At 39.3% G+C, this 24,505-nt stretch overlaps 4 protein-coding genes across 7 annotated transcripts; 3 read left to right on the top strand and 1 right to left on the bottom strand.

Moving 5' to 3' along the window:
* Positions 1 to 457: 457 nt before the first annotated feature.
* On the top strand, positions 458 to 5,718 carry LOC102222297 (regulator of G-protein signaling 9-binding protein B-like). 2 transcript variants are annotated; one of them, XM_023326080.1, is made up of 4 exons: positions 458 to 468; positions 683 to 997; positions 3,657 to 3,963; positions 4,373 to 5,718. In XM_023326080.1, the coding sequence occupies exons 2-4, from the start codon at positions 902 to 904 to the stop codon at positions 4,753 to 4,755; spliced, it is 786 nt and encodes a 261-aa protein (XP_023181848.1). In that variant the 5' UTR covers positions 458 to 468; positions 683 to 901; the 3' UTR covers positions 4,756 to 5,718. The 2 variants fall into 2 exon arrangements, with proteins under 2 accessions (XP_023181848.1, XP_014328972.1); XM_014473486.2 differs by lacking the exon at positions 458 to 468 and having other exon boundaries at positions 548 to 997.
* A 1,134-nt stretch (positions 5,719 to 6,852) lies between these two features.
* Positions 6,853 to 12,042, top strand: LOC102219932 (mitochondrial calcium uniporter regulator 1-like). 2 transcript variants are annotated; one of them, XM_005811477.3, is made up of 9 exons: positions 6,853 to 7,298; positions 7,807 to 7,923; positions 8,060 to 8,163; positions 9,037 to 9,138; positions 9,319 to 9,360; positions 9,518 to 9,589; positions 10,415 to 10,468; positions 10,556 to 10,670; positions 11,279 to 12,042. In XM_005811477.3, the coding sequence occupies exons 1-9, from the start codon at positions 7,022 to 7,024 to the stop codon at positions 11,332 to 11,334; spliced, it is 939 nt and encodes a 312-aa protein (XP_005811534.1). In that variant the 5' UTR covers positions 6,853 to 7,021; the 3' UTR covers positions 11,335 to 12,042. The 2 variants fall into 2 exon arrangements, with proteins under 2 accessions (XP_005811534.1, XP_023182068.1); XM_023326300.1 differs by lacking the exon at positions 9,037 to 9,138 and having other exon boundaries at positions 11,279 to 12,040.
* A 356-nt stretch (positions 12,043 to 12,398) lies between these two features.
* Positions 12,399 to 16,860, top strand: dph2 (DPH2 homolog). Of its 2 annotated transcripts, none has more exons than XM_005811476.3 (7): positions 12,399 to 12,487; positions 12,663 to 12,831; positions 12,935 to 13,047; positions 13,626 to 13,846; positions 13,931 to 14,611; positions 16,200 to 16,382; positions 16,520 to 16,860. In XM_005811476.3, the coding sequence occupies exons 2-7, from the start codon at positions 12,682 to 12,684 to the stop codon at positions 16,642 to 16,644; spliced, it is 1,473 nt and encodes a 490-aa protein (XP_005811533.1). In that variant the 5' UTR covers positions 12,399 to 12,487; positions 12,663 to 12,681; the 3' UTR covers positions 16,645 to 16,860. The 2 variants fall into 2 exon arrangements, with proteins under 2 accessions (XP_005811533.1, XP_023182067.1); XM_023326299.1 differs by having other exon boundaries at positions 12,410 to 12,487; positions 12,631 to 12,831.
* ncf2 (neutrophil cytosolic factor 2) lies at positions 16,857 to 24,128 on the bottom strand. Its single transcript, XM_014473482.2, has 15 exons — positions 23,907 to 24,128; positions 23,551 to 23,633; positions 23,275 to 23,383; positions 21,693 to 21,827; positions 21,510 to 21,617; positions 21,287 to 21,346; positions 20,655 to 20,698; positions 19,684 to 19,825; positions 18,796 to 18,864; positions 18,579 to 18,633; positions 18,451 to 18,488; positions 18,219 to 18,358; positions 18,021 to 18,126; positions 17,058 to 17,175; positions 16,857 to 16,974 (listed from the first exon to the last, which is right to left on the bottom strand). The coding sequence occupies exons 1-15, from the start codon at positions 24,078 to 24,080 to the stop codon at positions 16,883 to 16,885; spliced, it is 1,473 nt and encodes a 490-aa protein (XP_014328968.1). The 5' UTR covers positions 24,081 to 24,128; the 3' UTR covers positions 16,857 to 16,882.
* Positions 24,129 to 24,505: the final 377 nt, after the last annotated feature.

Here is a 24,505-nt window from a genome sequence, read left to right as displayed (position 1 = left end):
ATAGTAATTAAAAGCAGATATGTCAATAGGTAGGAAGTAACTCCATGTTACCAAAGACTGGTAACTTTGTAATTTTTAAAGACTTGAATATTGTTTGTATTCGTAAAAATTCCAAAATACTAATACACCTCGCCTAATTTGGGCAAATAAGCTTTGGAATACAATGTTTCCAAAATATGTATTCATAAAAATAAAAAAGAGAAAAATTGGGACCTTGGGCTGCTACCCCTGTAAGCCCTCTCTAAAGTCTGGCCTAGATGATCAATGTGTTGGACTAAAGGTGGAAATATTCATAAGTTACAACTCCACCACTACTTTTTGTTTTTCTTTTACTGCACACTTATTTCTATTTTTTCCAAGCAGATGCGCTATACTACGAACCCATAGCCGTGGGACGACGGCGTGAAGTGCAGCACGTTGACCTTCACAGATGAGTGATGGAGGTGTAGCCTGCATGGAGCGCTTGAGGTAAGGGAGCCAAGCCTCCTCGGTCAGTGAAAGGACCATCGTGGCTCAGGCTGCCAGCTGCTCTCCTGTCTCTCGGTGATGGTTAATGAGATTAGCAGTCCGTCTTAGCCTGCGTCAGTGCAAAGGGGTCAATCACTGGATTATAATCTTGCTTAAGAGTTGCTTCTGTTTAATATACTTTTTTTCTTTTCTTTATTGCTTTCACTTTCCAAAGCATGTTCGGCACGTACGATTGCACTTTATCCGCAGATGGGAGTGCTTCTCTCTGCAACATGCTTCGCCTCGGGACCGAGCGCGTCCGGGCCCTCTGGCGCTGAATGAAGCGTCTTCCAGGGAGAGAAGAGGAGCCGGGGCAGCTGGAGAAGTGAAGGGCAGTGGGGGCCGAGATCTCGCCTGCTGTGGCAGAGTCTGAGACTCTGTGCGAATCATCCCCATGCCACTTGTAAATAACAAAGTTGGCGATGACTGCGCGGCGAGCGGAGACAAGGCTTTGGCCGATGGAAAGGCGCTGGTGGACTCGTTGATGAAGGTAAGCCGCAGCAGGCTTTTATTCACGCTTTTATGTCTGAAGTTAATGCCGTGACCCAGTTCTGGCGTGTCAGGTTCTACCAAAAATAATAAAGTCTTTGTGAAATTTTTTTTTTTAGATGTTTGATCTTAAAACTTAAAACCCCAAAAAGAATGGAAATATTTGTAAAAAAAAAAAAAAAAAAAAAAAAAAAATGTTTTAACATAATTTGCTATTTTAAGTTCATCCTCACTCTCTCACTATGCCCAGACATGAACATACACAAAAACAGAAACAAATCTTCCCCCCCCTGCAGCTAAAAGAGCACTCTCTTTGAAAAGAATCCCCCGGTCCAGTGCATCTTTGTGGCTCCTCTATTAGCTAATGTCATGGTCCTGCCATACAATTCTGCCCCCACACTTATCAAGTATTGAATTTTTTTTTTGTAAACATTTTCTTGTAGTTTTGTCTATTACTTTTAAGTTTAAGCATATTTAAATAACGATTTTATATCTTCCTGCTGAATGAAATAAATGTAGTGGTGCTGAGACCATCTTCATGTCGCCAATAAAAAAATATATATATATATGCAATGTAAAATTAAATTTTAAAACATGTTACATGAACGGACTTTTCCTCTGATTACTGTCATCTCTGATTAACCATGCATTAAAATGTTACTATATTTTATGGAACATACTTTAGTGATTCAATTGAACAAAAATCGATTGTATAAATAAAGAGTTATCGTGTTGCATCACGAAGAAAAAAAAAAGGGGGCCTCTTGTACTCTGGTCCACAAGGTTGTTTTGGCTTATCTAGAAATAGATCCACGATAATGAGATTATATCTAATATTTTTAATGAATGAAACCATGGCTGCTAATCGCCTGAGGTCGAGCTAATGGTTCTTTATAAAACCCATGAACTGTACGACGATTATCACACCAGACAAACTGTAGCTTTTTTTTCAGATTACCTAGATCCTTGGAAATTCAGTTAACCATTTTTTGTCAATGAAATGTTGCCTTTACAAGTCCAAATGTTTATAAAATGTATTATAGTTTCACTGCACTGACTAAAGTTGTCGTAGGGACGTCTTTGGGACATCGGCATTGCTGATTATATAGTTGCTAAGACGACTAATAGACAACATTTAACGGAGATTAGTGGTGCTGTGGTTCACGTGACGTGGAAACCCACCGCATATCAGTGCCTATCTACAGCACCTCGCAAAAATATTCACACCCCTTGAACTTTTTTTTTTTTTTTAGCATTTTGTCACATTACAACCACAGACCTCAGTGTATTTATTCAAGACTTTATGTGAAAGAGCAACAGAAAGTACTGCGAATTTCTGAAGAGGGAGTAAATGAATGCACACTACTTATTTATCAGACTTCTTCGATAAAAATCTGAAAAGTGTGGCTCTCTTTGTGTTTGGAAATCGGATATCCAGAGTTCCCAGTCGGGGATGCGACAAGAACATTCTTCGTACTGAGAAGGTACGAGTTCAGCGATCAATAAGGCAGCTGCCTGTTTAAAACATAGTAGAAGTCACAATTAGAAACTACTGTATTTACCAGCACTTCGACTGGTTTTTAGAGTTTTTTAAGCGCACATCACCCTAAAAACACCATGCCCACTGTAAAATGTGGCTGTGACAGCATCATGTTCTCAGGATGCTTTTCTTCACGGGGAAGCTGGCCAGAGTTGGTAGATGAAGATGGATGAAGACAATGAGAAAAAAACATAAAGCCAGAGCTACTGTGGAGTAGTTTAGATCAAAACATGTTCTTGTGTTAGAATGGCTCAGTCAAAGTCCAAACCCAAATCCAGTTGCAAAGGTTTGAAAACTGATATTTAAAGATGCTCTCTGGTTAGCCAGACTGACCTTAAGCTTTAAAATAAAAAGCATAAATAAATTAAGAAAAACATTTGGTTTCTAGGTGTGCAAAGTTGGAGATATGGACCAAGATACAGCTGTAATTACTTAGTGGTTTGATAAAGTATGGATTTAGGGAGAATTAATACAAAGGCACGCCAGACTTCTCAGGTTTCCTTTAATAAAAAATAATTTAAAAAAAGACTTATTTTTCCATAAAACAATTATGAGCTACTTTGCATATTACATACCATTCTACTGAAATATATCAAGGGTTTGTGGTTGGAAATCTGGAGAAGTTCAAAAGATGTCTAAACATGGCGGCTGTTTGAATTGTTAGTTCCCAGGTGAAACAATAACTAAACCAAACACAAATATATGAACACTAATGTATACTGACTCACTTTTCTGTGGAGAATAAGTTTTCTCTAATGTGAATTTTTTCTTGTTTATAATCGCTGAAATTCAGCATCTGTGTGTGTGTGTGTGTGTGTACTTGTTTTTGTTATCATAAAGGGTCCGAACCACGGGAGTCCACCACAAAGAGGGGCCCTGTGTCTTCGTGGGGCCCAAAACCCTGTGTGTGTGGTGTGACAGGAATCTTTAATTTTGTTGTCTTTTAAGAAAAAGTGCAACCAAAGACTAGGTTTGCAACGACAGTTGCTCTGTTTTTAACATGTAATATTGTTGTATGTGCTGTCCTTGATTATACAAGTTCAAATTGAATTGAGTTGACGATATAAATCCCTCTTTGTCTTTCTCTCTCTCTCTCTCTCTCTCTCTCTCTCTCGCTCAGGTTGTGGCTTGCTACCGGCATTTAGCCTCATGTGTGGGTGGGTGCACAGACAGCCTGCAGCTCCGCGACGAGTTGAGGCAAACGAGAGAAAAGGCCCAAAAGTTGGCCGGGGACGTCTGCCACCACCTGACCTCACACCTCAGGGACAAGAGCCTGCCCGATGGACAGCGCAAGGAGATGGAGCTCCTCTGGGTGGCCTTCTCCGCCTGCCTGGAGCTGCTGCACGTTGACATGTGCAAAGTTTTGAACATCAGCGGCATTGTCTCGCTGGCCGACTCTGCGTCCCTTGTGCACACTGGCCTGGAAGGTAGGTAATAATCTGAAAGCGTCACTTTCTCAAACATGTTTTGCATGTATGAGAAACCACTCAAAACACGGCTTAAACAGAGATTGGTTGAATTTGTTGCATTACTTTACACTCACTGTTTGACACCAACGGTATCAAATCATCTAAGGCCAAAATTTTAGATGAGTTAACACCATTGGAGAGTGAGGATGTTAAAATGAAAGTTTCAAGTTGGCGCTTGAATTCAGATGTTGCCGTGGTAACAGCAGGAAGCTGCCGTTTAGGAGTGCTCCACTCAGGCTTAAACATGATCAACAAGTAGTTGTTGTAAGAACAACTATTTGTTCTCATGAAAACTTTTCATAGTTTTTATGTTCAAAACAACTGTGAAAGGAAGTTAAAGCACGGTTTGTTGACCTTTGCCCCACAGGAGGATGCAGTGACGTAGCGGCCCGGGCCCTGAGTTTGCCCGACCTGAACCAGGTTCGGACGGATTCCCTCCCTGCCGGCCTCGAGAGCCAGGAGCGCAGCACCATGGAGCTAGAGATCGGCCAAATTGACCGCATGATCGACGACATGGAGATGAAAGTCAACGTGCTGCGCTGGATGGTGGAGCCCCACGGGCCGCTGTACGCAGACCCCCTCAGCAGCACTGACAGCGCCTCCATGGCTCTGCTGTCCGTAGACGAGGAGCAGCAGGCCCCCACATCTCAGCCCTTGTGCCAGCGGAGCCACATGTTTGCGCTCTTACTGCTGCTTGGTGTTTTTTTTGTAGCGTCCACTTTATCTCTCTGTATTTTCTTTTTCTCGTGAGCAAGACCTTAAGAAATTTCAATCGTTCATCTTCTTCTGAAGGTGAGGAAAAATTACTCAACAGCTTATTTGTGTAAACAGTGTACCAGACTTAATCCAGATGCAAGCTAGCATACAATTTTTTACACTTAATCTAACTAAATGCTTTTTTTTATTATTTTAAAATAGCTTAGGACTTGATTCATAATCTGAAATTGAGTATAGCCCAGATGGTGAATTTCCATTTTGTTCTCTGCTGTCTGAATTGATCAGTAACAGGTTGGAAAAATCAACTAGATTGTCTCCTGAAGTTGGACGTCCCCGAACGACCCTGAACACAGCATCCAATATGGCTGCTGCACATTAACTTGTTAAATCAATAACACATACTGTATATGTAGCATTGTCACATTTTTTTGTAAAAATATTCCTCTAGGGCCAAAATTAAATCATCTATTATTGCTAGCTTGCAAGGCCAATAACTGTTAGCCTGGTTACTAAAACCATGTTCTATTTGTTCTAAAGTTAGACACTGTGAAAACCAAAATCAAGCACATCCTTAAAATCTGAATTTGTTTGTCTGTAACAGCTACAAATGCAACATATTTGCCACAGATGTGCGAATTTGTGACAGTTGCATAAATAAGCTAGTTATTGATAAGAACTTTTGACAGTTTGTGTCTTGTCAAACCTTTGGTGCACATAGAGCGGTGGAAATCTATTTTTCCAAACATTTCAATGTTATGAACACACTAAATGAAGAGAAACACGCGATTGACAGCTTGTGTTGCTACTAGCAGTTGACAATAAACCAAAGAGCAAATCTCACTGGAAATCCCACAGATTTTCCTGCTCCTATCTGAGCCGTGCTGTAGTTCGCGGGGATGTCATTCCCATATCCAAGTCCTTACTTTCAAAGGAAACTGGAGCCAAGGTTTGGTTTTTCTCTGTTAAATGTAAAAAAGTAAGACAGAGAAGCTAACATTTCTGTACATTTTGCTTAATGATTTGTGAAAAAAAAAAAAAGAAGCTAGAACGACACTTGCAACTTATTTTTTTTGATTGCCAATGTAAGTACATAGGTGCTTATGCTCTGTAGAGGATGTAATAATTTGTCTTTTTTGTATATAAACTGAAGGACTACAATGATATAAATACATTTACTGTGGATTATAAAAGTATAACGTTTGACAAAACCCTGTTGTCGCTTTTTTTTTGTTGCTGTTGTTGCTTTTCCCAATTTAATAAGATCTACTTTTGAAATGAGGTTTCATTAAAGCAAAATAAGATAATTCTGCTGTAGATGATTCTCCTGGCATCTTCGTTTTGTTTTAATCCAGACCAGTCGGCCCAGCGAGCAAACCACCAACGCGGGAGAGCGTTTAACATTTATGAACCTTTAAATTGTCGTACTAGCACTGGGAACATGCAACAGGATTTCTGTCAGAGAAAGAAATAAAAACAAAAAAAAACAGTGTAAACATTGGTCATTGAGTTTTGTTATTTCATGTATTATGTTTTAATTAACCAGTTACTGTTATTGTGTAGGTTTTGCAGTTCTAGACAAATTAGTAATTATTACGGGTAAGGGCAAATATGTCTCTTTGGATTCAAATGATTGCTAATGCTTGATCTATACAGGGAAAATGTACAATAGGAATATTCATTCTGTGTTGCTGTACTGTATTATGAAAGCTTCGATTTAGGTCATTTTGAAGAATTTTAGGTATCATTTCTCAGTCCCCACCTTTGAAATGAACCACATTTCCAATCTCCTCATGGTGTACAATGAAAGAAGATTAGACAAATAGTTTAGTAAATACTTTTAGCAATTTATCTGCAGAAGCGGAACCTATAGACAGATGTTCACGTCTTCTAGGCTTAGAGATCACGTTGTCCTGATGTTCTTCATGCGTTCACCTCCTGTAAGCACAGGAATGACCACATATTTAAATATGAAATATAGATCTACATAAGTATAAATATAGCTTTCTTTGTGTTTGAAATATTGGGAAAAGTCTGGCATAATTTTAAGATACATTTGTAATCATACAAACTGCAAGTTCAAACGTCTTCGTTCAGAGCGTGTTGTTGTGCGCTTTATTTTGACAGGCGAGGCAGGAAGTTTGCATGGCATACACATCAAACTTGATCAACAATGGCTCGTTTACTGGGTGAAATGCGGCGACGACAAAACGAAAAGGCGACATCAACACTTCGGAGATTTTGAACAGACGGAGGTTCCGCCTTGGGCAGGACTTTCTGCACAACGACGCAAACCTTGACCATGGTGCTGCTGAAGCAGCAGCCGCTGAAGCTCTTCCGTCTGAGCCAATCACAGAGGCGCTTTGACCCCACTACTTTAATCCACGACAGCGCTGGCAGGTTTGCAGCAGCACTGGCATCGAGCATTTCCCCGGCTCTGTTGAGTCTGACAGCTGGCAGCGCCTCAGTTATCACCGCTACATCTGCGTCTAACTGTGAGCCGCAGCCACTGACATGGAGAGGAGCTCCAGGACGGAAGGTTACGGGTTTCTCTGCCCTGACAAACATGTCCGTCCGAGGTAAAGCTGCCAGCTTGTACGGTCACTGAGTTCATTCTGGTCTAAAATGTGATAACATGCAGTATTAAGCCTACTCTGGACAATTAAAACTCCTAACACGGAAGTTTCGCTTTGTTTAAAACGTAAGTTTTGAACGCGTACTGAAGGTTTTTCAAAATAAAAGCTCCTTAGAACAATTGAGGTCACATTGACGGCTTCATGACATAAGGAGTTTAAAAGACATGTTTTCCGAGGTTAGCCATTTCGTGAATGCCTCAATATCTGTTAGTCAGCACACGCGGGCTACTTCAAAGCCTTTTTGCTGTTTTAATATCAACCCATGTAACACATTTTGTTTCCATAACTTAAACTTATTGCTCCCATTCCAGGTGTGTTTGTGCAACAGTTTACAAATTTACAAAACTAAATCAAATTTAAATATTCATCCACTCCTGTACCCAGCTGAATGTTAAATATAAATATAATTTTTTTAAATATATATTTGTTTTTTGTTTTTTCCCCCCTTCAGAACTGAATACCTCCTCCAGGGTCTTCCAATACGACCTGAAACCAGACATACCGAAAGCCGAAGGCCGCAAGCTGTTTTTTGACACTCACGCAGTTGTGCGACTCCTTGAGGAAAACGGTTTGTTCGGATATTGCAAAACATGCAAGTTGCATGTTTTTGAAGTGTTGAATTTTTTTTTTTTTTAATGTAAACCAGTAATTGTAATTTCCATTTATATATATATATATATATATGTATGTATATGCATGATTAGGATTCAGCACTCAGCAAGCTGAAGTGTTGGTTAAAGTGCTGATCGGGACGACAAACTCCAACATGGATTTGGTTTACACTGACATGGTGACCAAAGTGCAACAGGTGAGACCCTATAAGACTGATTATGCACGCCATATTTAGCAAGCACTAAATGAATGGGTATCCAAACTCTTTTTGCCAAAAAGGTCAAGCTGAAAGAAGTCTGGGGGGGGGGGGGTCACAAACTTTTTAGTATTTTTATTTTTAATAATAATTGCAAAAACTATCTTATGTTTTCATTTTTACCTGAAAACTAAACATGACGGCAGTCACATTTCTCCAGGTAAGTGATCGATAACGCAAACAAAATGCTTTACGGGTTTGCCAGATAAAAAAAAATTAGAATAATAACAACAAACTGTATCCTAATTTGTTTTCATGTTGATCATATTTTTCTGCATTTTTTGTTTGTCTTTTTGGCAACCAGAACAGTACATGGCTCACTCTTGCTTCATTTTGAATAGTTCATTGAACAGGGATGCCCAAGTCTACATTTTAGTAAAAATGGCTGTTTTTACAAAAAAAATTACATCCAATTAAAAGCAAAAAAACTTGTGTTGCACCTTACATTTTCCATTTTAGTATCCTAATTTGTCTGGTTTTTTTGAAAGGCTGCATCCTAACATTGTTTTTAAATTTGTATCCACTTCCTGAACTGGCAAATTCAAATTTAGGCTATTCTTGATTTCTGATCAAGGGCCACCCAAAGTCATTTCAAGGGCCACACATGGCCCGCGGCCCGCACTTTGGACACCCCTGCAATAAGTCTTCACCCCCAGCCCCCAACTTTGTGTTTATTTTTACAATTGAATCATGACTGTTTTATGTTACACACACATTAAACAGAGTACGATGCCAACTAAATTTTATTGCACTGCCATGTGCACCAACGACAATTAAAGTCGCTTTTTAATTGTTTTTGGGTTTTTTTTACAGGAAATCATGTTGCAGCAAGTAATGTCTAAAATAGCAGTTGTAAAAAAGGACATGATTATCCTTGAGAAGAGCGAGTTCTCCACTCTTCTCACAGAAAATGAGGTAAAAAGCGATTATCGAGCTTTTTTGACCTACCTTTGTGCTCAAACCAGCTGGTTTACAACATGAACTACAGCTTATCTTGATTTTTTGGTAGAGATTAATCTAAATGACTGTGGAGTGTTTCGTGTTAGGTTTCTGGTCTGACGGCTTCGGTAATTTTTTTTTGTTGCCATTTCTCAGAAACTCAAGATCCAGTTGTTCCAGCTCAAAGGCCAGCTGGCTGTGAGTGCTTATGTGTATTTTCTTTTTAAATCTGTTGTTTTATTAATACCTTCATAGAAACCGTGTAAGGAAAATGGGTTTTAATTTAGTTCTTTTTATTTAAAACTCTGCAATATTTCCCCCCCTCTGGTTTTCCCCCTCCATTCCCGCCTGGCAGGATGTGATGAACAAAGTGCGCTCGAATAATATTTTGGACCTGAATTTGGAGAAAAGCCGCGCAAAAGAGCTGGTGAGTTTTACAGTCGGGTTCAGACAAATTTCTCTAAAGTATTTAGATCTATACTAAATATGGCAAACTGATTAATAAACACTCACTAAACACTCGTGGCTCTCTTCAAAAATAGTCAGAAAATGCTGATTTCAGTCAGAGCTATGCACATCTAGACAGATTTGTAGGTGATTTAGATGATTTCCCCCAAATCTTTCCCTTTGAAGGAAGTTAAAATGTTTATTGCATAAGAAAACATTTTTGAAAAGTTACAGCAGCGTTTTCCTCATCACTGACGGAGATATCACTGGATTTATTTATTGAGGTAAATATTCCTTTGGCTCTGAGTTATTAATGTTTAATGAAATTCTTTTAATGAAACAGTCTTTTTCCACTAATAAGTAAAGTTCATGTTGACCTTTCCCAGTATTGTTGTCTCTCTTAAGGATAATTGCTTTTATCCGGTTTAGCTCCGGATGTAAACACGACATTTGTTGCCAGTTAAAAACAGATTTGAAAATCTGGCCTGGACTTCGACATCATGTTTGTGGTTAAAGCTTGGCATTTAAATATGGTGGCTGAACATTAGCTTTACTGCTATTTAAAAAAAAATTTTACTAATAGAGACCAGGGATTCTGCTTTCAAAGTCTGAATTTATGAGTTTTAGGCTTAAAAATTGGGTTAATATAACTTAATCCAGATCCTCGGAGCCTACTCTCTGTTCCGGTACAGATTAAAATGTCAGCATTACGTTCTGTATGTGGCAAAAGTCTGTTAATTACCCATTTATTTAATCTAGGCATGGCAGCATTAAAACATTTAACCTAAAATCTTCTTATTTCCAGAAAGCAGGACATGAGAAGAAGCTTCTGGAAACGAGAACTGAAATTCTGGAAATGGTTTGTATATATTTTAAAATGCTATAAACATGCAGTTTTTTAAAACATATTATTTATTGTATTTGTTCCAATTGCATTTTTGTGCAGACGGCAGAGCAGGATCGCCATCTAACCCAAATAAACATGAAAATAGACACTGAAGTAGCCGGTCTGAAAACCATGCTGGAGTCTCATAAACTGGATACCATCAAATATCTTGCTGGTAGGAAATTGTAATTTATTGGAGTTAGGAAAAATGTGCCAGTGTTTTGGAATCTTTCAACATTAAAAACAAAACAAAAGAAAATTCAGAAATGTTGCCATTATTTTCAATTTTCAAGAGAAGACGAGGACATTTGTGATTTGGGAAAGTGGAAAATGTCTGAGAGGAAACTCAGAAATTGTGAGATTAATCTCAGAGATTTTCTAGAAAAAACAAGGACATTTTTTGAGTTTTTAGATTTTTGAAACTCAGAAATGTCCCTGCTTTTTTCCCCCTAGAAAATTTTGGAGTGTTTTTTGCCAAAAAACGCCATTGTTTTTTTTTTCCCCCAACAATGGTCCTAATACACTATAGTATTCATAAGTGCTTAAATTTAAGGAACCCATTTGGGGCCTTTGGAAAATAATCTGCTTAATATTTTTTCAATAAAGTAATTATTCCAATTAAATGAATAATTTTCTCTAATCTATTTCAGTCCAACAATCTTTATGTGACCTCTTCAGTGATGCAACCAGAAAAACTGTTGTACATGTAATCAGACACTACCTTCTGCATGCTTTCTCTTGCTCTTTAATAATGACTTCTTCCCGTTTGTCTTTATCCTCCAGGTTCGGTGTTCACCTGCCTCACTGTGGTTTTGGGTTTTTATCGTATTTGGATGTGAGAGAACGTTAACGGCGACTACTGTCGACTGCTACGATGCCGACAGAGAAGCCAAGGAACTTATACCAGCTAAAGGGCAGCTGTTTCATGACGAATCTCAATTATGTCATTTCATTCCCATTATTTTTATTTATTTATGGACAATCCAAAAATTGTGGCGTCTAAAAAAAAAAACCGGTTCTTATTTTTACGCTTTTTGGTTTCAGTTAATAACATATTCTCTTTCTTTCACTAATACTTTGCATTTCCTGCCTGTAAAAACCAGTTGTGTGTTACTTACAATGGTTTTAAGTTTCTCTACAGTGATAGATACATTTATTTCCTACCGGTATTTATTCATAATGACGGCTTATTTCCTCTGCACACTCAAGACGACAAAAACAACTCAAATGATATTGTGATGTACTGAAAGTACAAGAAATTTCCACGTACCTGTAATTGAATAGTGATGAACTCTTAGTAATATCATTATTTTGTTTTAGTGAATCTCATCTTATCATCAGTAAAACCTTTTGACGATTATAAATGTATTATGAGTAGGTGCATATTAGTTATTCTGCTGGTAGAAGTTGTACTTTTATTTTAATTTTATTTAAAAAAAAATTTCAACAAAGCCAATTCTTTAATCGAATCATTTTAAAAAGTAAGTATATTTTTGTACCCTCTACATGTTTTTATGCATATCACGCTGTATGTGTTATATTACTAAAGTCTGTTGAATTCATTTTCTGATTATGTTTATTTAATTAAAATAAAGTTGCAATTGACCAAACTCTGGTGGCGTCGCCCACGAGTTGTCGATATGCTGTACAGTATAAATACTCTTTTTGCCAAGTATGGCAGAGCTTGGAAAGCAATATTTCGATAATTATCCATGTAGACTAGAAGTTCTCACGTATTTGCACAAATAAACACGCAAAAACGGACTTCATGGCTTTACTAATCAAATTGGTTCAATGCTAATTGGTCCTTGGTTGTCTTTCTACAACTTCCCACTCCTGGTTTAAAGCGCGAGAAAGGTTTGGATTTTATTTTGAAAAGTACCTGAACCGGAAGTGATCCTACCTCTCCCTCCCGTTGTACTCTGGACACGTGTTTACATTTCCGACGAACATGTAAAGATTGTAGCAAAACTACCTACATGATACTTCGCTGTAAGTTACATATTACATGGAAATACCAGCTTGTAACAATTTAATTTGTATAATTGTTACAGTGAAATATTTTTATTTTTTAGCTACCAGGGACAGTGTTAGATCGTCCTGACTACTTTTGTTTTTGTATGATTTACGTCTAGTGGTGTGAACCTTAAAACATTTGTTTTTGAAGACATTCGTAGCCTACTGTCATGGCTGATGCGTTCAGTAGCAGCTCGGAGACTGTGATTCAGCGTGTGGTCGACGTTAGCCTGAAGGAAAACACCCCTGCTGAAAAACTCACCGAGTTGTATCAGATTACGAGGACATGCGCCTTCATCAGCGAGCATCACTTTGGAAAGGTAGCATTGAAAAAAAAAAACCCTTACGCTGTTTTAAATAGTGGATGAAAGGTAGATAATTGGTTCCTGTGTGGGGTTTTTTGTTGTTTTTTTTTAAATCCAGGTTGCTCTGCAGTTTCCCGATGAGCTGCTGGTCGACTCGGCCGCTGTGGCTGCGGAGATTGAGAGAAACAGTCGAGCCAAAACGTTTATTTTGGGAGACACCTCCTATGGCAGGTACTGTGATCTGTTCAACTTCTCCAGTATTTCACAACTATTCTTTGGGATTTTTTTTTGCAAACAAAATCACGGATTTCGTGGGGTTATTTTAGAAATATATCCAATAAACTTTTTAGGATATTTCCTCATTTAAGCGCTACAAAAGTCTACATCTAGGAGAACAGGATGATGGAAAACAACGGCACACACTCAGATTGGACCTCAATTTTATTCTGTATAGAACTTAAATTATTAAAATTGTATCGGGGCCATATAGATCATGAGCTATAACTTTATATCAATTAAAGTTGAGTCAGCAGTGTAGTGAAAGTAAGAAATACTGTCACCTGCAGGTGGGAGTTAGCAGTCACTTAAAGCAAATGTTTCAACCATTTTTGAGGAAAATTTGTAAGATATTAACAGAAATGCATTAGCATGAAAAAAATATGGAGGTCTGGGTGAAGAACTGTAGGTATTGAATTAGAATCTATATTACAGACCTTCTATTCTGGTTGTCGTTTTTTAAATTTAAGTTGGATGAAATAATTTCCGATCTGAAATTCACTCGTGTGGTTCCCTTCATTCTTATTGAGCAGCTGCTGTGTCGACGAGGTAGCAGCAGAACACGTCGGCGCCGACTGCATCATTCACTATGGCAACGCCTGCCTCAGCCCGTCCAAACGACTTCCTGTCATGTACGTCTTTGAGAGACGGACCCTGGATGTGGAGAAGTGCGCCGCCTCTTTCAGGGACCTTTACGCGGACACACAGACGCACATCCTCCTCCTTTATGACGTCAACTACGATCACGCTATTGGCAAGTTTTTCCCAGGAAAACATTAATTTCTTGGTTAAATTTCACTTCCTTTTGTAAATTTCTTCATCTTCTTCTCTTTTCCAGGTGATCTTCGGACGCTCCTCTCACCAGAGTATCCAAACCTTGTAGTCACTGAGCTTGTTGTGGAAGGGGAAAACTGTTACAGTCATGGACGGATCGATAAAGAAACTCGTCCATCTGAGGATGACAACAGCCAGACCATTTGTCAATTCGGACGACGGTTCTCCTTAAAAAGTGGCTCATCTCTAACGGATTACCGTATGTTCTACGTAGGCCAGGAGGGAGCCACGTTACGAAACTTCATGATGACCTGGAATCGCTGCTCGTTTTGTTCTTTCGATCCTGTCTCAATGACGGGAAGGCTGGAATCTGTGAACGTCAACCGTGCTCTCATGAAACGCTACTATGCCATCGAAAGGGCCAAAGACGCTAACGTGGTCGGCATCCTCGTCGGCACCCTGGGCGTGGCCGACTACCTCGCCATCATCCAGCAACTCAAAGAGACTCTCCGCAGAGCCGGCAAGAAGAGCTACATGTTCGCCATGGGGAAGCTCAACGTTCCCAAACTAGCGAACTTTCTGGAAATCGACATCTTCGTGCTAATCGCGTGTCCTGAGAACTCGCTGCTGGACTCCAGCGAGTTCTACAAGCCCGTGGTGACGCCGTTCGAGATGGAGGTGGCCTGCAACAGGAAGAGGGAGTGGTCCGAGGAATACGTCACGGATTTTCGACATCTTCTTCCAGGTTTGAATGCAGTTTATGGAGTATTTGGAGGAGCCGTTAGCCCCGAACCAGACAATGGATTGTTTGGTAGATTTAATCAGATTTGCTTATACACAAGGGTTACGATGTAGTCCTGAAAAGTCCGGAAGAGTGTAGAATCTCCAGATCTTAGTATGGAAAATATTTTTTATTTCCAATCCCCTTGGCACTGTGATACAATATGAATTTCTTGAAGTAAGTTCATCTATCCTTCTCCTTTCATAGTTCATTTTCTATGCATTATGTCAGTAAGCATAAAAAATGTTAATCCATCCGATCTTTCATTCATCCGTCAAAATCCAGCGCACTTTGAGATCAGTATGCTTCCATCCATCCATAACTTTGTCTGTCCATGCCTTGTAACATTAGAAGCCAAACATGCACTAATGGAGAACTAATATGTTTCCCCGTCGGTGCATGATGGAGAAATGCAGCCCAATCAGGGATTATGGCCCCTGATTGGGCCATAACAGGGAAAAGCATTCCAATGTGGATGAAACATGGGCGTGGCTGACCACCTCAATCTGTCCATTCATCCATATATCAGTCAAGTCTGTTAATGTCAAACATTCTCATTAATTGCATGACAGTCGTCAAAAAAGAAATGGCGAAATGTCGCAATGCGATTCACACCCTTGGTATATGTTCATAATCTAAAGTCTGAAATATCGGCTATAAATTCAAATAGCAGATGAGCTTCTGTTTTATACAAATCACCTTTTGTATTTTTATTCATGGTGGAACTCAATAATATAAAAAAAAAGTGACTTAATTTCATTTTAATTAAATCTACATCGGCAACAATTTCAAATCAAAATTCCTTTTTGCTGCCAAGTTTTAGACATATGGGCAACATGTATTTATTGTTTTTAATTTGTTATTTAGTTTATTCAACCGTCAGATTAGCGCAAAGTGATTTTTATGTCCATTCAGCTTTCAGGGGTGTTATCATTCATGAAACTTCTTTGGAAAAAAGAATGTTTAGCACTGATATAATATTTTAGGCTAGAGTAGCTTCACTGACAGGCTAACTCCTTTTAGCACAACTTGCTCACAACAATAGTCCTTTCTGGTCTCCCTCGCTTGTGTGTCAGATTTATGGGCGTACCAGAAACGCGACCAGAACGTTTGTATAATAAAAAATCAAATAAAATGAACGAATAAAAAAATAAATGTGATTTTGTTCAAATTTTGTAACTCATCAAAATTGATGTAATTAATCAAAACTAACTCATTAACGATACATTTTGTAATATTTTTTACAAATGCTGGCTGTCAACTCTGGAAAAGTATTTAATTTAGAAAAGAAGAAGAACATGAACTCGAATCTTGATCACATTTTGACGTCTTTAACAAAAACAATACGGAGAGGTTTCCCATTACTGAGGGAACATTAACGTTCCCTCCTCTTCATCGGCCGTCTGATTCGTCTCGGCTTGCAAATGAAGTTCCTGCCAGGATGTTTCTTTTTATTTTGAGGGAAAATAAAAATCGCAACCATCGTTTCACGTCTGCCATTTCTATCCTTTATCAACTTTTTTTTTTTTTTTTTTTTTAATCCTTGGGTCAGGTGGACAGAGTCACGTGCCGATGGCCGATCAGCAGGAAGGCGACGACGAAACCGACGTGTCGTTGATAACCGGAGCGCTGCGGAGTCGGAACCCGCCGAGCGGCGAGCCCGCGGACTCCTCCTTCGGGTCCTCTGTGGTGCTGAGGAACCAGACTACGACTGTGGCCGACGCGAACTCAGCAGGTACAGACCAGCCAGAGACATCCAGTATACTTATTTATTGCTCCTTCTTTTATTATTTTTTTTAACAGCATGTCCAAAGCTTTGACACAGTGGATTATCTACGGTCTTGTGAATACGCTCTTACTGTTGTTTTCTAGCGTCTTTCCTGGCGGGTCGAAGCTGGCGAGGCCTGGAGCAGAAGCTGGGGGAAACTCCTGTAGTAAAGGCAGTGCAGGGCAGGAGAGGCATAGCTATCGCCTACGAAGACGAAGGAGCGCCTTGATGATGCCACAGTTTATTCATTTTCGAATGGACTCCGTATAAATTTATGCAATTATATCACTAGAAGCTAAATGTTTGTCATTTTTCTGAAATACCACCCGGCATCACTTTATATATCAGTAATATTTAATGAATACCTGAATGTAACACGACTCAAGTCACTGATTACAATTATTTCTTATTTTCTGCCTTGTGTACAATAAAAAAAAAATAATAATACAAATTCAATTTGCATTAAGTCATTGTCCATCCATAGGAACTTCTGCTGCAAATGATGCAGGGAATATACCAGTGTTCCCATTACACTGCCCTTCCAGCCAATCCTGGTTTACTACACAGAGAAAAAGAGAGACAGAGTGTGTATTATTTTAATATGACAGATTTTGCAACATGTCGAAATGATTTGAAACTCACCTTTGGAGAGCAATTTGATTTTATCTCCTTCCTGGAGGCTCAGGTCTTCTGGGTTCGAAGAGTTGTAGGAGTGAAGCGCCACCAAGTAAACCTCCTTCTGTGGCTTTCCATCACTTTGCTGTAATTGCAAAACGCACTTGCTCTTTTCTGTTTTTTTAAGTCAAAACTTCAGAATAACTGAAGAATCTAGTCCGTTATTTTTTCCCTTGCCTGAATTTAGAATGTGTTTTGATCAAGAAAGTACAAAAGTGTCACGTTGGAAAAAGCTGAAGAAGTTTCTGCTATAGATTCTTGGTGAACTTTTAATATGTTTTCAAGTGAATGTTAAGGACGGAGAACTCTAGAGATTTGGGATTTTTTTCATTTGAAATGTGCTGGATCTCTGTGGTGGCTTTCTCTACACAAGTAAAAATTCAACTGTGTTCATGTTCGTTTAGAAGACATTGATTGAAAACTTGCATGTAAGATTAATTAAGTTCTGTCACAAACTGGGCTGCACCGATTGCACTTTTCTGGATGATCACCGATCTTTAAAATGCTTCCGATATGAATTATTTTTTCCTTCTGAAAAGTTACATTTTTACCACTCTAAAAGTAAAAGGTATTATCAAATATGCCGCTCGACCAATTAGATAGTGGTACATGAAGTCATAGCTTTGAATATACTGATTTTAATTGATGCTCTTATGAAACCACCATTGAGGGGAAGGAACAATTAGGGGTACACCGATTTGATTTCGGTCGATATGGATTTTTTTTTGTCTAAAAAATTCACTAAGTTGGCAACAGTAGGGTGACTCTTGGTAGCTGCACACAAGCACGTGTTACCTAGGTAGTAGTTGGTTTAAATCCTTTAAAATCGGTTTCACTTCTATCGGCCGATCATCCAAAACGAAGGAGATTAGTTCCGATGTATCGGTGCAACCCTAGTCACGAGCCACAGAAACTGAACCGCCACCTTACCTCTTTGGTGGTACACCATAAGATGATGCGCCCATCCTCAGCACGACTCCACACGTCTTCCATCTCCGTGTTGTTATCGATGAGATTTTTCCCCCGAGAATCCGAGCTGGGAAAACAGAAAAAAAAACCCCGCATTGTTACACGCGCGTTTTGCAGCCATAACAATTACACAGACGACAGTTTAAACAGAGCTTGTACCTCAAGGTGATGGCAGTAGAATTGAGATTCAGCTTCTTGCTGATTTTCTCTATCAGAACCACGTAAGAAGACCCAGACGGCACCGATACGGCAAAGTTGAAGGTGAAGCGGATTTTGACAAAACAAGAATTGTCCTCTGGCTGCGAGATCGGGTAACAATAGAGTGGAAATGTGGAAATTAAAACATCTCAATGCAATCATTGTAGTGCTGGACAGGTTAGCGTCAGCGAACCTGCTGCTGAGTGTTCCCGCTGCGGCCAGGACTAAGACCTGGTACAGAATGAAGAAGAAGAAGAAGTGTTTACATCTCTACCAAAAGAGGATTTTTAACATCGGTTTGCTTGATCAAAAATGCCATACCTTGAATCCTCTCCGGTATTCTCGGAGGGTCTCGACTGTGAAGTCTGGCCACGCCCTGTTGATTTCCATCGCAAATACAGAAAAATGAAAATTACAGCAAGACTCAGGTATGCGCAGAAATGTAAATTTGGACAAATGACATTTGAAGACGTTAGTTGAAATGTGCCAACAACAACAAAAAAGTACAAACAGCACAAGAAATGATTCATATAAACACCTTGATTTTTTTAGAACCCAGGGAGATGTCCAGGGTTGGCTCCAGGTAGTTGTACGGAACGAGTCCCTTCTGCAATAGACATCACACTGAATTACTATTTATTAATAAAGCTGAATTATGATGAAGTGTTGCAGCTCTGGTAAAGAGGTTTGAAAAAGCTTTATAAATATTCTTTCTTGCGTTGGTGGATGAAAGTCATCTATCATGATTAAAGGGCATTTTGACTTGTCTTCACTAAAGTTCAGGTTTTTACAAGGTTTTCCTTAATTGTGCTTGATTAACCTTTACACAACTTCACCAGAGCTGCCCATAGGGTGATATATACACAGCACCCTGTGTATTCACATTCTTAAAATGTCTTAAATTCGCAAAAGAAATGCAAGTTAGCCTTAAATACGTTATTTAGAAATCTTAAGTGATGTTATGTCGTGGCAGTACTATTTAATCTAGCTTTGTCTCGTATATGTAGCTTTTTGTCAGGCAAAAGTTTGAGTCACGCGCAGACATCGTCACTTCGTTCTGTGACTCCAGGCAGTTGTAGCTAATGGTAACTGGCTGCTAATAAACCCCTGGATGGACAGACGGACGGAAGGTAAGATGCACAAAAGTGCTACCAGTAGCCACAAATAGACCCCAGAAATTTTATAATATACGGTATGCTATTATTGATTGTAATACAGCAGGATCTCCCAACCATCCCCTATATTTATATATATATATATATATTGGTTTTAAATCAAGATTTAAGGTGACATTAAAAATATCTTAAAATGTCTTAATTTTGACTTGTTTAAACCTGCATACCCTGTATATAGGCATTAAAAAAAAGGAACAAGAAATCAATATAAGCGTCTATTCTGAGCACAGACTGCAGGACCGAGGTCGTACCCGTTCATTGAAGACCACATATGCCCAGTTGTCGGTCCCTTTCTGCAACACAAATACAATGTTGCCCGGCACTACAGCCAACTCATCGCTGGTCTCTGGAACAAACTCGAACAGCACGGTGTGCGCCTCCCCTTCCAGCGCTCTGCGAAAACAGCAACATGGAGGAAACAGAGTCATCTGATATCACAGCAAAATGTTGAAAGCACTGTTCTGCTGGTTGATTTTATGCACATTACTTACACAAAAATAAGTTTAAAGCAGGGTGTCTGCGGATCCTTAAAAAGTCTTAAAGTCTTGTCTTGTGTGTCTAAAATGAGGCCTTAAAATATCTTACATTTATTTTTCAATTAAGTTGGCCTTAAATAGGTATTACATCGTGTTGTGGCAATACTTTTTAATGTGATTTTTTTCTTCTCATTAAACTTTTTTTGTCACGCAAAAGTTTGAGTGGCAGTCAAACATCTTCATTGCATTCTGTGACTCTAGGAGGTTGCGGCTACCAGCAGCTAGCTGCTAATTGACTCTTGCTAGCTTTCTTGCCTCTATCATGGGTAAGTGTAAATTTATCGCCAGTCGGCTGACAATAAACAAGGCCTAAAAAACATTTAAGCTTGGCACTATGTGGGCTAAGGCTGTAGAGCGCCATATCGAATGTGATTAGCATCACGCTCGGTTTGCAGTTTTTGCTATGCTTGATTGTAATGCAGCAGGTTTCACCCCCAAACACTCCTTATATTTGTAGTTTTTCCCATCTTAAATATAATTCAAGGTGGCATTAAAGATCTTAAAAAGCCTTAAATTTGAACTGCTGAAATTTGCAGATGCCTTGTAAACAAATAATTCTTCTTCTGAATTTGCTATGAACAGAAACGTTACAATTTGAAAGCATTATGTCCTGAGGAATCCTGTCTGTGATTTGTATTCAACAGTGTGTTTTTAGGTGCTGCAGTGCTCCAGCGTGTGCTGCATACCTCAGGACCTCTGGTTCTTTTGGAGCAGCTGGACCATCTTCAACCTTTAGACAGAACACAGGACGGTTCAGTCACACAGACCCGTATGCATCAGAATGTCAAATGGTTTTTATTCGTAATATTCTAATGTTACATTTTTATCGGCAAAAAACGGAAAATCATCAAAACAAACAGAAGTGAAGGGTTCAGGACAGTCTGTGTGGAAGTAATCAATTTCAGCAGGTTTTTATTTTTCAGTTTTTACTTAAGTGACTAACTGTGGGTAAGGATTATCGCATCACTTCCTGTTTGGCTAGCAGTTGGAAAGTTGTGAACCTTTTTCCATCTTTTCCAGCACATAACCCCAGGTTGCCTCGCTTTCTATATTAGTGTACTGTGAGTGCAGCCTGTTGACTCACAGCAAGAATAGAAATAAAAGTTAATAAGTGAAAAAAAAGTATAAAGTTAGTAATTCATACTTATTCATACATTTTAAAAAAATATTACCCATTTTTGCTTTTATTGTGAGTCGTCTTTGTTTTTTACTGAACGTTTTCATAAAGTGACAGTCTCGCATCGACCCAAACCTGTCATATATCGGTTAATTTTGGATTTCTAGTGTAATTTGTTCAGGATCTTTTCTCACGTCTCACCTGCGGCTGCAGCGGGGCAAATCCAGAGAACTCGTCTTGTGGAACGACGGAGGCAACAACCTGAGGGTTCAAAGCAAACGAAAATCAAAGTATCTTTCCACAGAATCGTTGTAAATAAAAAGGAACTGGGTGACTACCACATAAAGACAAGTCATCTACACTAATTCCCAAAAAGCAGAAGTTAGCGGATGCTTCTGTTTGTTCCTCAGCCGTGTTGTAATACCTTTGCTTTGCCCAGATAGTCCTTCTTCTCCAGCTCGGCTACGTAGTGCTTGTTCGGTTTGAACAGAGTCTTTGAAGGGAACTCGACCAGCTTGAAAAGCTTCCGTTTCTGCAATTGAGAAGAAAGCCTTTTCAAAGATCCCACCAGGTTTAATTCGTGCGATTCAGAAACACGGCGACTGACCAGAGTCGCCTGCAAAGCTCTGTCGATGACGCTGAGCTTGGCCTCCGTTTTGTAGTCGAGGGCCTTCGCCAGGTTTTTCTGGGCGTTTTCCCAGTTGCCCAGCTGAGCCTCAGCCAGAGCTATGTTGTGGAGAACCTGCGGCATCAAAACGATCAATGTCACATGCTGCGCAAGAAGCTTGTGTCTTTTATTTCAAAACCCTTTCTGCTCATGACGGCACACCAGGGACGATGAAGACGGCAAAAGCAAAAGGAGGAGTAGATTTCTGCCAAAAAAATCTCAGCAAGTGTGAGATTAATCTCAGGGATTTTAGAGAAAAAAAATGTGGAAGTTTCTGAACTCGAAAAGTCAAACATTTGCAAGAAAACCCCCTAAAAGTTTCTGAGCTTCATCTCAAAATTTTCTGAGAAAGTTTTTTTTTTTAGTCTTTGACTCTTTTTTTTCTTCGATCTACAATGGCCTTAGTAAGCTGTTGTACTGTTCAGCAGAATAGAGTGTACATCTGTCCATATAAATATGGACATGCAGCACCATGCAAAAATTATTCGTAACCCTTGAACTTTCGCACATCTTGTCGCATTTCCTCCACAACCTTTAATGTATTAATCTAATGTGTTGGCATTTTATGACCAACAGGAAATAGCCTACAAATGAAAGTCTGGCAAGTGCGGCCTGCAGTTTATTCAGGAGTAAATACTTTTAAAAACCAACTTAGCTCTCTCTCCCTGGATGTGTGGTTTCTCTTTTGAATTTGAAACCCAATTTGAAACGGCGTATGAACTCATCTTTCTGGATAAGTGGGAGTTTCTTCCCTACAAATATTTATACATACAAATAAGGATAAAAACTTGTGTGTTTCTCAGCATTGCCAGTCATAAACTCCTCACTGATTCAACCTCAGTCAGGTCACAGAAGTTACTCAATCTGATGTCATCAGGCGCTTTATCAGCCTGCCAAGGAGGAGGGGGGGTGAGAGGATTTGGACGAAATGTGTGTTCCTGGCACATTTCGCAACTCATTTCAAAATAGAATCTGCTGTTTACCAACTTCTTCTGTTTAAGTTTCAGGGAAGAGCCAGCGTCTGCTCCACGTCACTGGATGGCACATAACTGCTGGTCGGAGCTAATGTTCAAAAATTATTCGCAGATCAATCGTAAACCATTTCAAATGTCTAACAGGTAACTATCTTCTTTAAAGAAATACTTTAACTTTCCGATATGCATCCAAATAAACAGTTTTTGATCACAACAGCGTCGCGGTTATAAATCTAACATCACGTCTGAGACATCTCTTGTAGCCCAGGGCCTTGACGATGGATCTGATCGTCATAGCAACTATGTGTGACCCAATAAAAATTTTTTTTTTAAATCTCAGGGAATGTGAGTAATTTTGCAGGGTATAGTATATGCTGCTGCTTATTTTACGACTACTGAGAGTCAGCTGGGCTCTTTCTGGCAACAGCTGAGTGGAGAGGGATATATATATATATATATATATATATATATATATATATATATATATATATATATATATATATATATATATATATATATATATATATATATATATATAAACTGCTTACCTCACATGCATACAGGATGTATCTGAGACCGAGCGCCTTGTAATCGATCAGCTGGTTGTTTCGGAGAGCTTTAAAAGCTCTCTGGAAATCTGCTGAGCTCTCCTCATACCTTCAAGCAGAGTGGTGTGGGGTAAATAACACATCATGTCGCTGACAGGTAAATCTATAAGTGGTGCCCAAGAATCAAACTGGACGGAACATATGCCAAGTTTCTTTTTATTTTGAATAAAACAGTCAGAAAGTTGGCAATTTGTTCAAATGATGTGTGCTGCTTGCCTTTTCTGTTTGTAAAAGGTGATTCCTCTTTGAAAGAAGGCGACTGCCAAGTGCTCATCCTTGCGTATGCTGCAATCAAACGCCTAAGAAATAGAAGAAGAAGAAAAAGAAGAAGAAAGAAAAAAAACTCCACTTAAAAAAAACTTCCTCTTAAAGAACAAAAGTGGTTCAACTACTTCTTCTTTCAGGGTGACTCGCACTTTCAGACACTGCTGTATCGCTTGTGCATCATCTCACACCTGACCCCAGCAGAACCTGGATGATTTTTTTTTTTTAACCCTCTGATTGGTGGAAGAATCTGTGACTTTCTGGACAAATGTGGCCAGCGTTTCACTCTGTGTGTATTCCAGACGTACCTTTTCAGCAGCGTCCAGGTCTTGGTTGCGGAGGTGGAGGCAGCCGATGTCGAAACAGATTTTGGAGTTGGGTTCCTGGATGGACAGGAAGATGCTGAGGGCTTCCGGCCAGTCCTGTCTGTCGGCGCAGGTCACAGCCTCGTCCCACTGCCGCAGGGTGTCCACGAAAGACATGTTCGCCGGCCAAAGAGCACACTGAGAGCAAATTGGGGAAGCTCTTCTGATTTGTACCCGTGAGATCAGGAAGTGCGGTGACACGTAGCAGCGTTGACAGTTTCCCTGCACCGCAACCAGTGCTATTTATATGATGGAGTACATCATATTGAAGTATTGAAATATGTGCAGTGCGTCGTAAAAAGGTGTTTAAATCCGGGGTCACTGCTACATCATTTAAGGTCACATGAAGAATCCAAAGTTTTCCTGGAACAAATACTTATAAATGGGATGATGTGCTCAATTTGTTCAATAAAATAAGCTCTGTATGCTGCATAAATATGGGATTAGATACACAATACACTCAACAGTTATGTTTTATGTCAAAGCCATATATATATTTCCTTTTAAATCATTTCACTTTACCTCTGCTGCAGTCTATGATG

Source organism: Xiphophorus maculatus, chromosome 21 (genome assembly GCF_002775205.1).
Source record: "Xiphophorus maculatus strain JP 163 A chromosome 21, X_maculatus-5.0-male, whole genome shotgun sequence".
Taxonomy (NCBI): domain Eukaryota; kingdom Metazoa; phylum Chordata; class Actinopteri; order Cyprinodontiformes; family Poeciliidae; genus Xiphophorus; species Xiphophorus maculatus.
This window is presented reverse-complemented; position numbering and strand designations above follow the sequence as displayed.

Bases quoted from the DNA above. Each gene is read 5' to 3' on its own strand.
- LOC102222297 (XM_023326080.1), top strand. From the start codon at position 902: ATGCCACTTGTAAATAACAAAGTTGGCGATGACTGCGCGGCGAGCGGA. The intron at 998-3,656 runs GTAAGCCGCAGC...TCTCTCGCTCAG, and splicing joins TGGTGGACTCGTTGATGAAG to GTTGTGGCTTGCTACCGGCA. The intron at 3,964-4,372 runs GTAGGTAATAAT...TTTGCCCCACAG, and splicing joins TGTGCACACTGGCCTGGAAG to GAGGATGCAGTGACGTAGCG.
- LOC102219932 (XM_005811477.3), top strand. From the start codon at position 7,022: ATGGTGCTGCTGAAGCAGCAGCCGCTGAAGCTCTTCCGTCTGAGCCAA. The intron at 9,361-9,517 runs GTGAGTGCTTAT...CCCGCCTGGCAG, and splicing joins AGCTCAAAGGCCAGCTGGCT to GATGTGATGAACAAAGTGCG. The intron at 10,469-10,555 runs GTTTGTATATAT...ATTTTTGTGCAG, and splicing joins GAACTGAAATTCTGGAAATG to ACGGCAGAGCAGGATCGCCA.
- dph2 (XM_005811476.3), top strand. From the start codon at position 12,682: ATGGCTGATGCGTTCAGTAGCAGCTCGGAGACTGTGATTCAGCGTGTG. The intron at 13,847-13,930 runs GCAAGTTTTTCC...TCTCTTTTCCAG, and splicing joins CAACTACGATCACGCTATTG to GTGATCTTCGGACGCTCCTC. The intron at 16,383-16,519 runs GTACAGACCAGC...GTTGTTTTCTAG, and splicing joins GGCCGACGCGAACTCAGCAG to CGTCTTTCCTGGCGGGTCGA.
- ncf2 (XM_014473482.2), bottom strand. From the start codon at position 24,080: ATGTCTTTCGTGGACACCCTGCGGCAGTGGGACGAGGCTGTGACCTGC. The intron at 21,347-21,509 runs GTATTACAACAC...TTGAACCCTCAG, and splicing joins ACTATCTGGGCAAAGCAAAG to GTTGTTGCCTCCGTCGTTCC. The intron at 18,865-19,683 runs GTACGACCTCGG...TGTCTATTGCAG, and splicing joins ATGTGGTCTTCAATGAACGG to AAGGGACTCGTTCCGTACAA.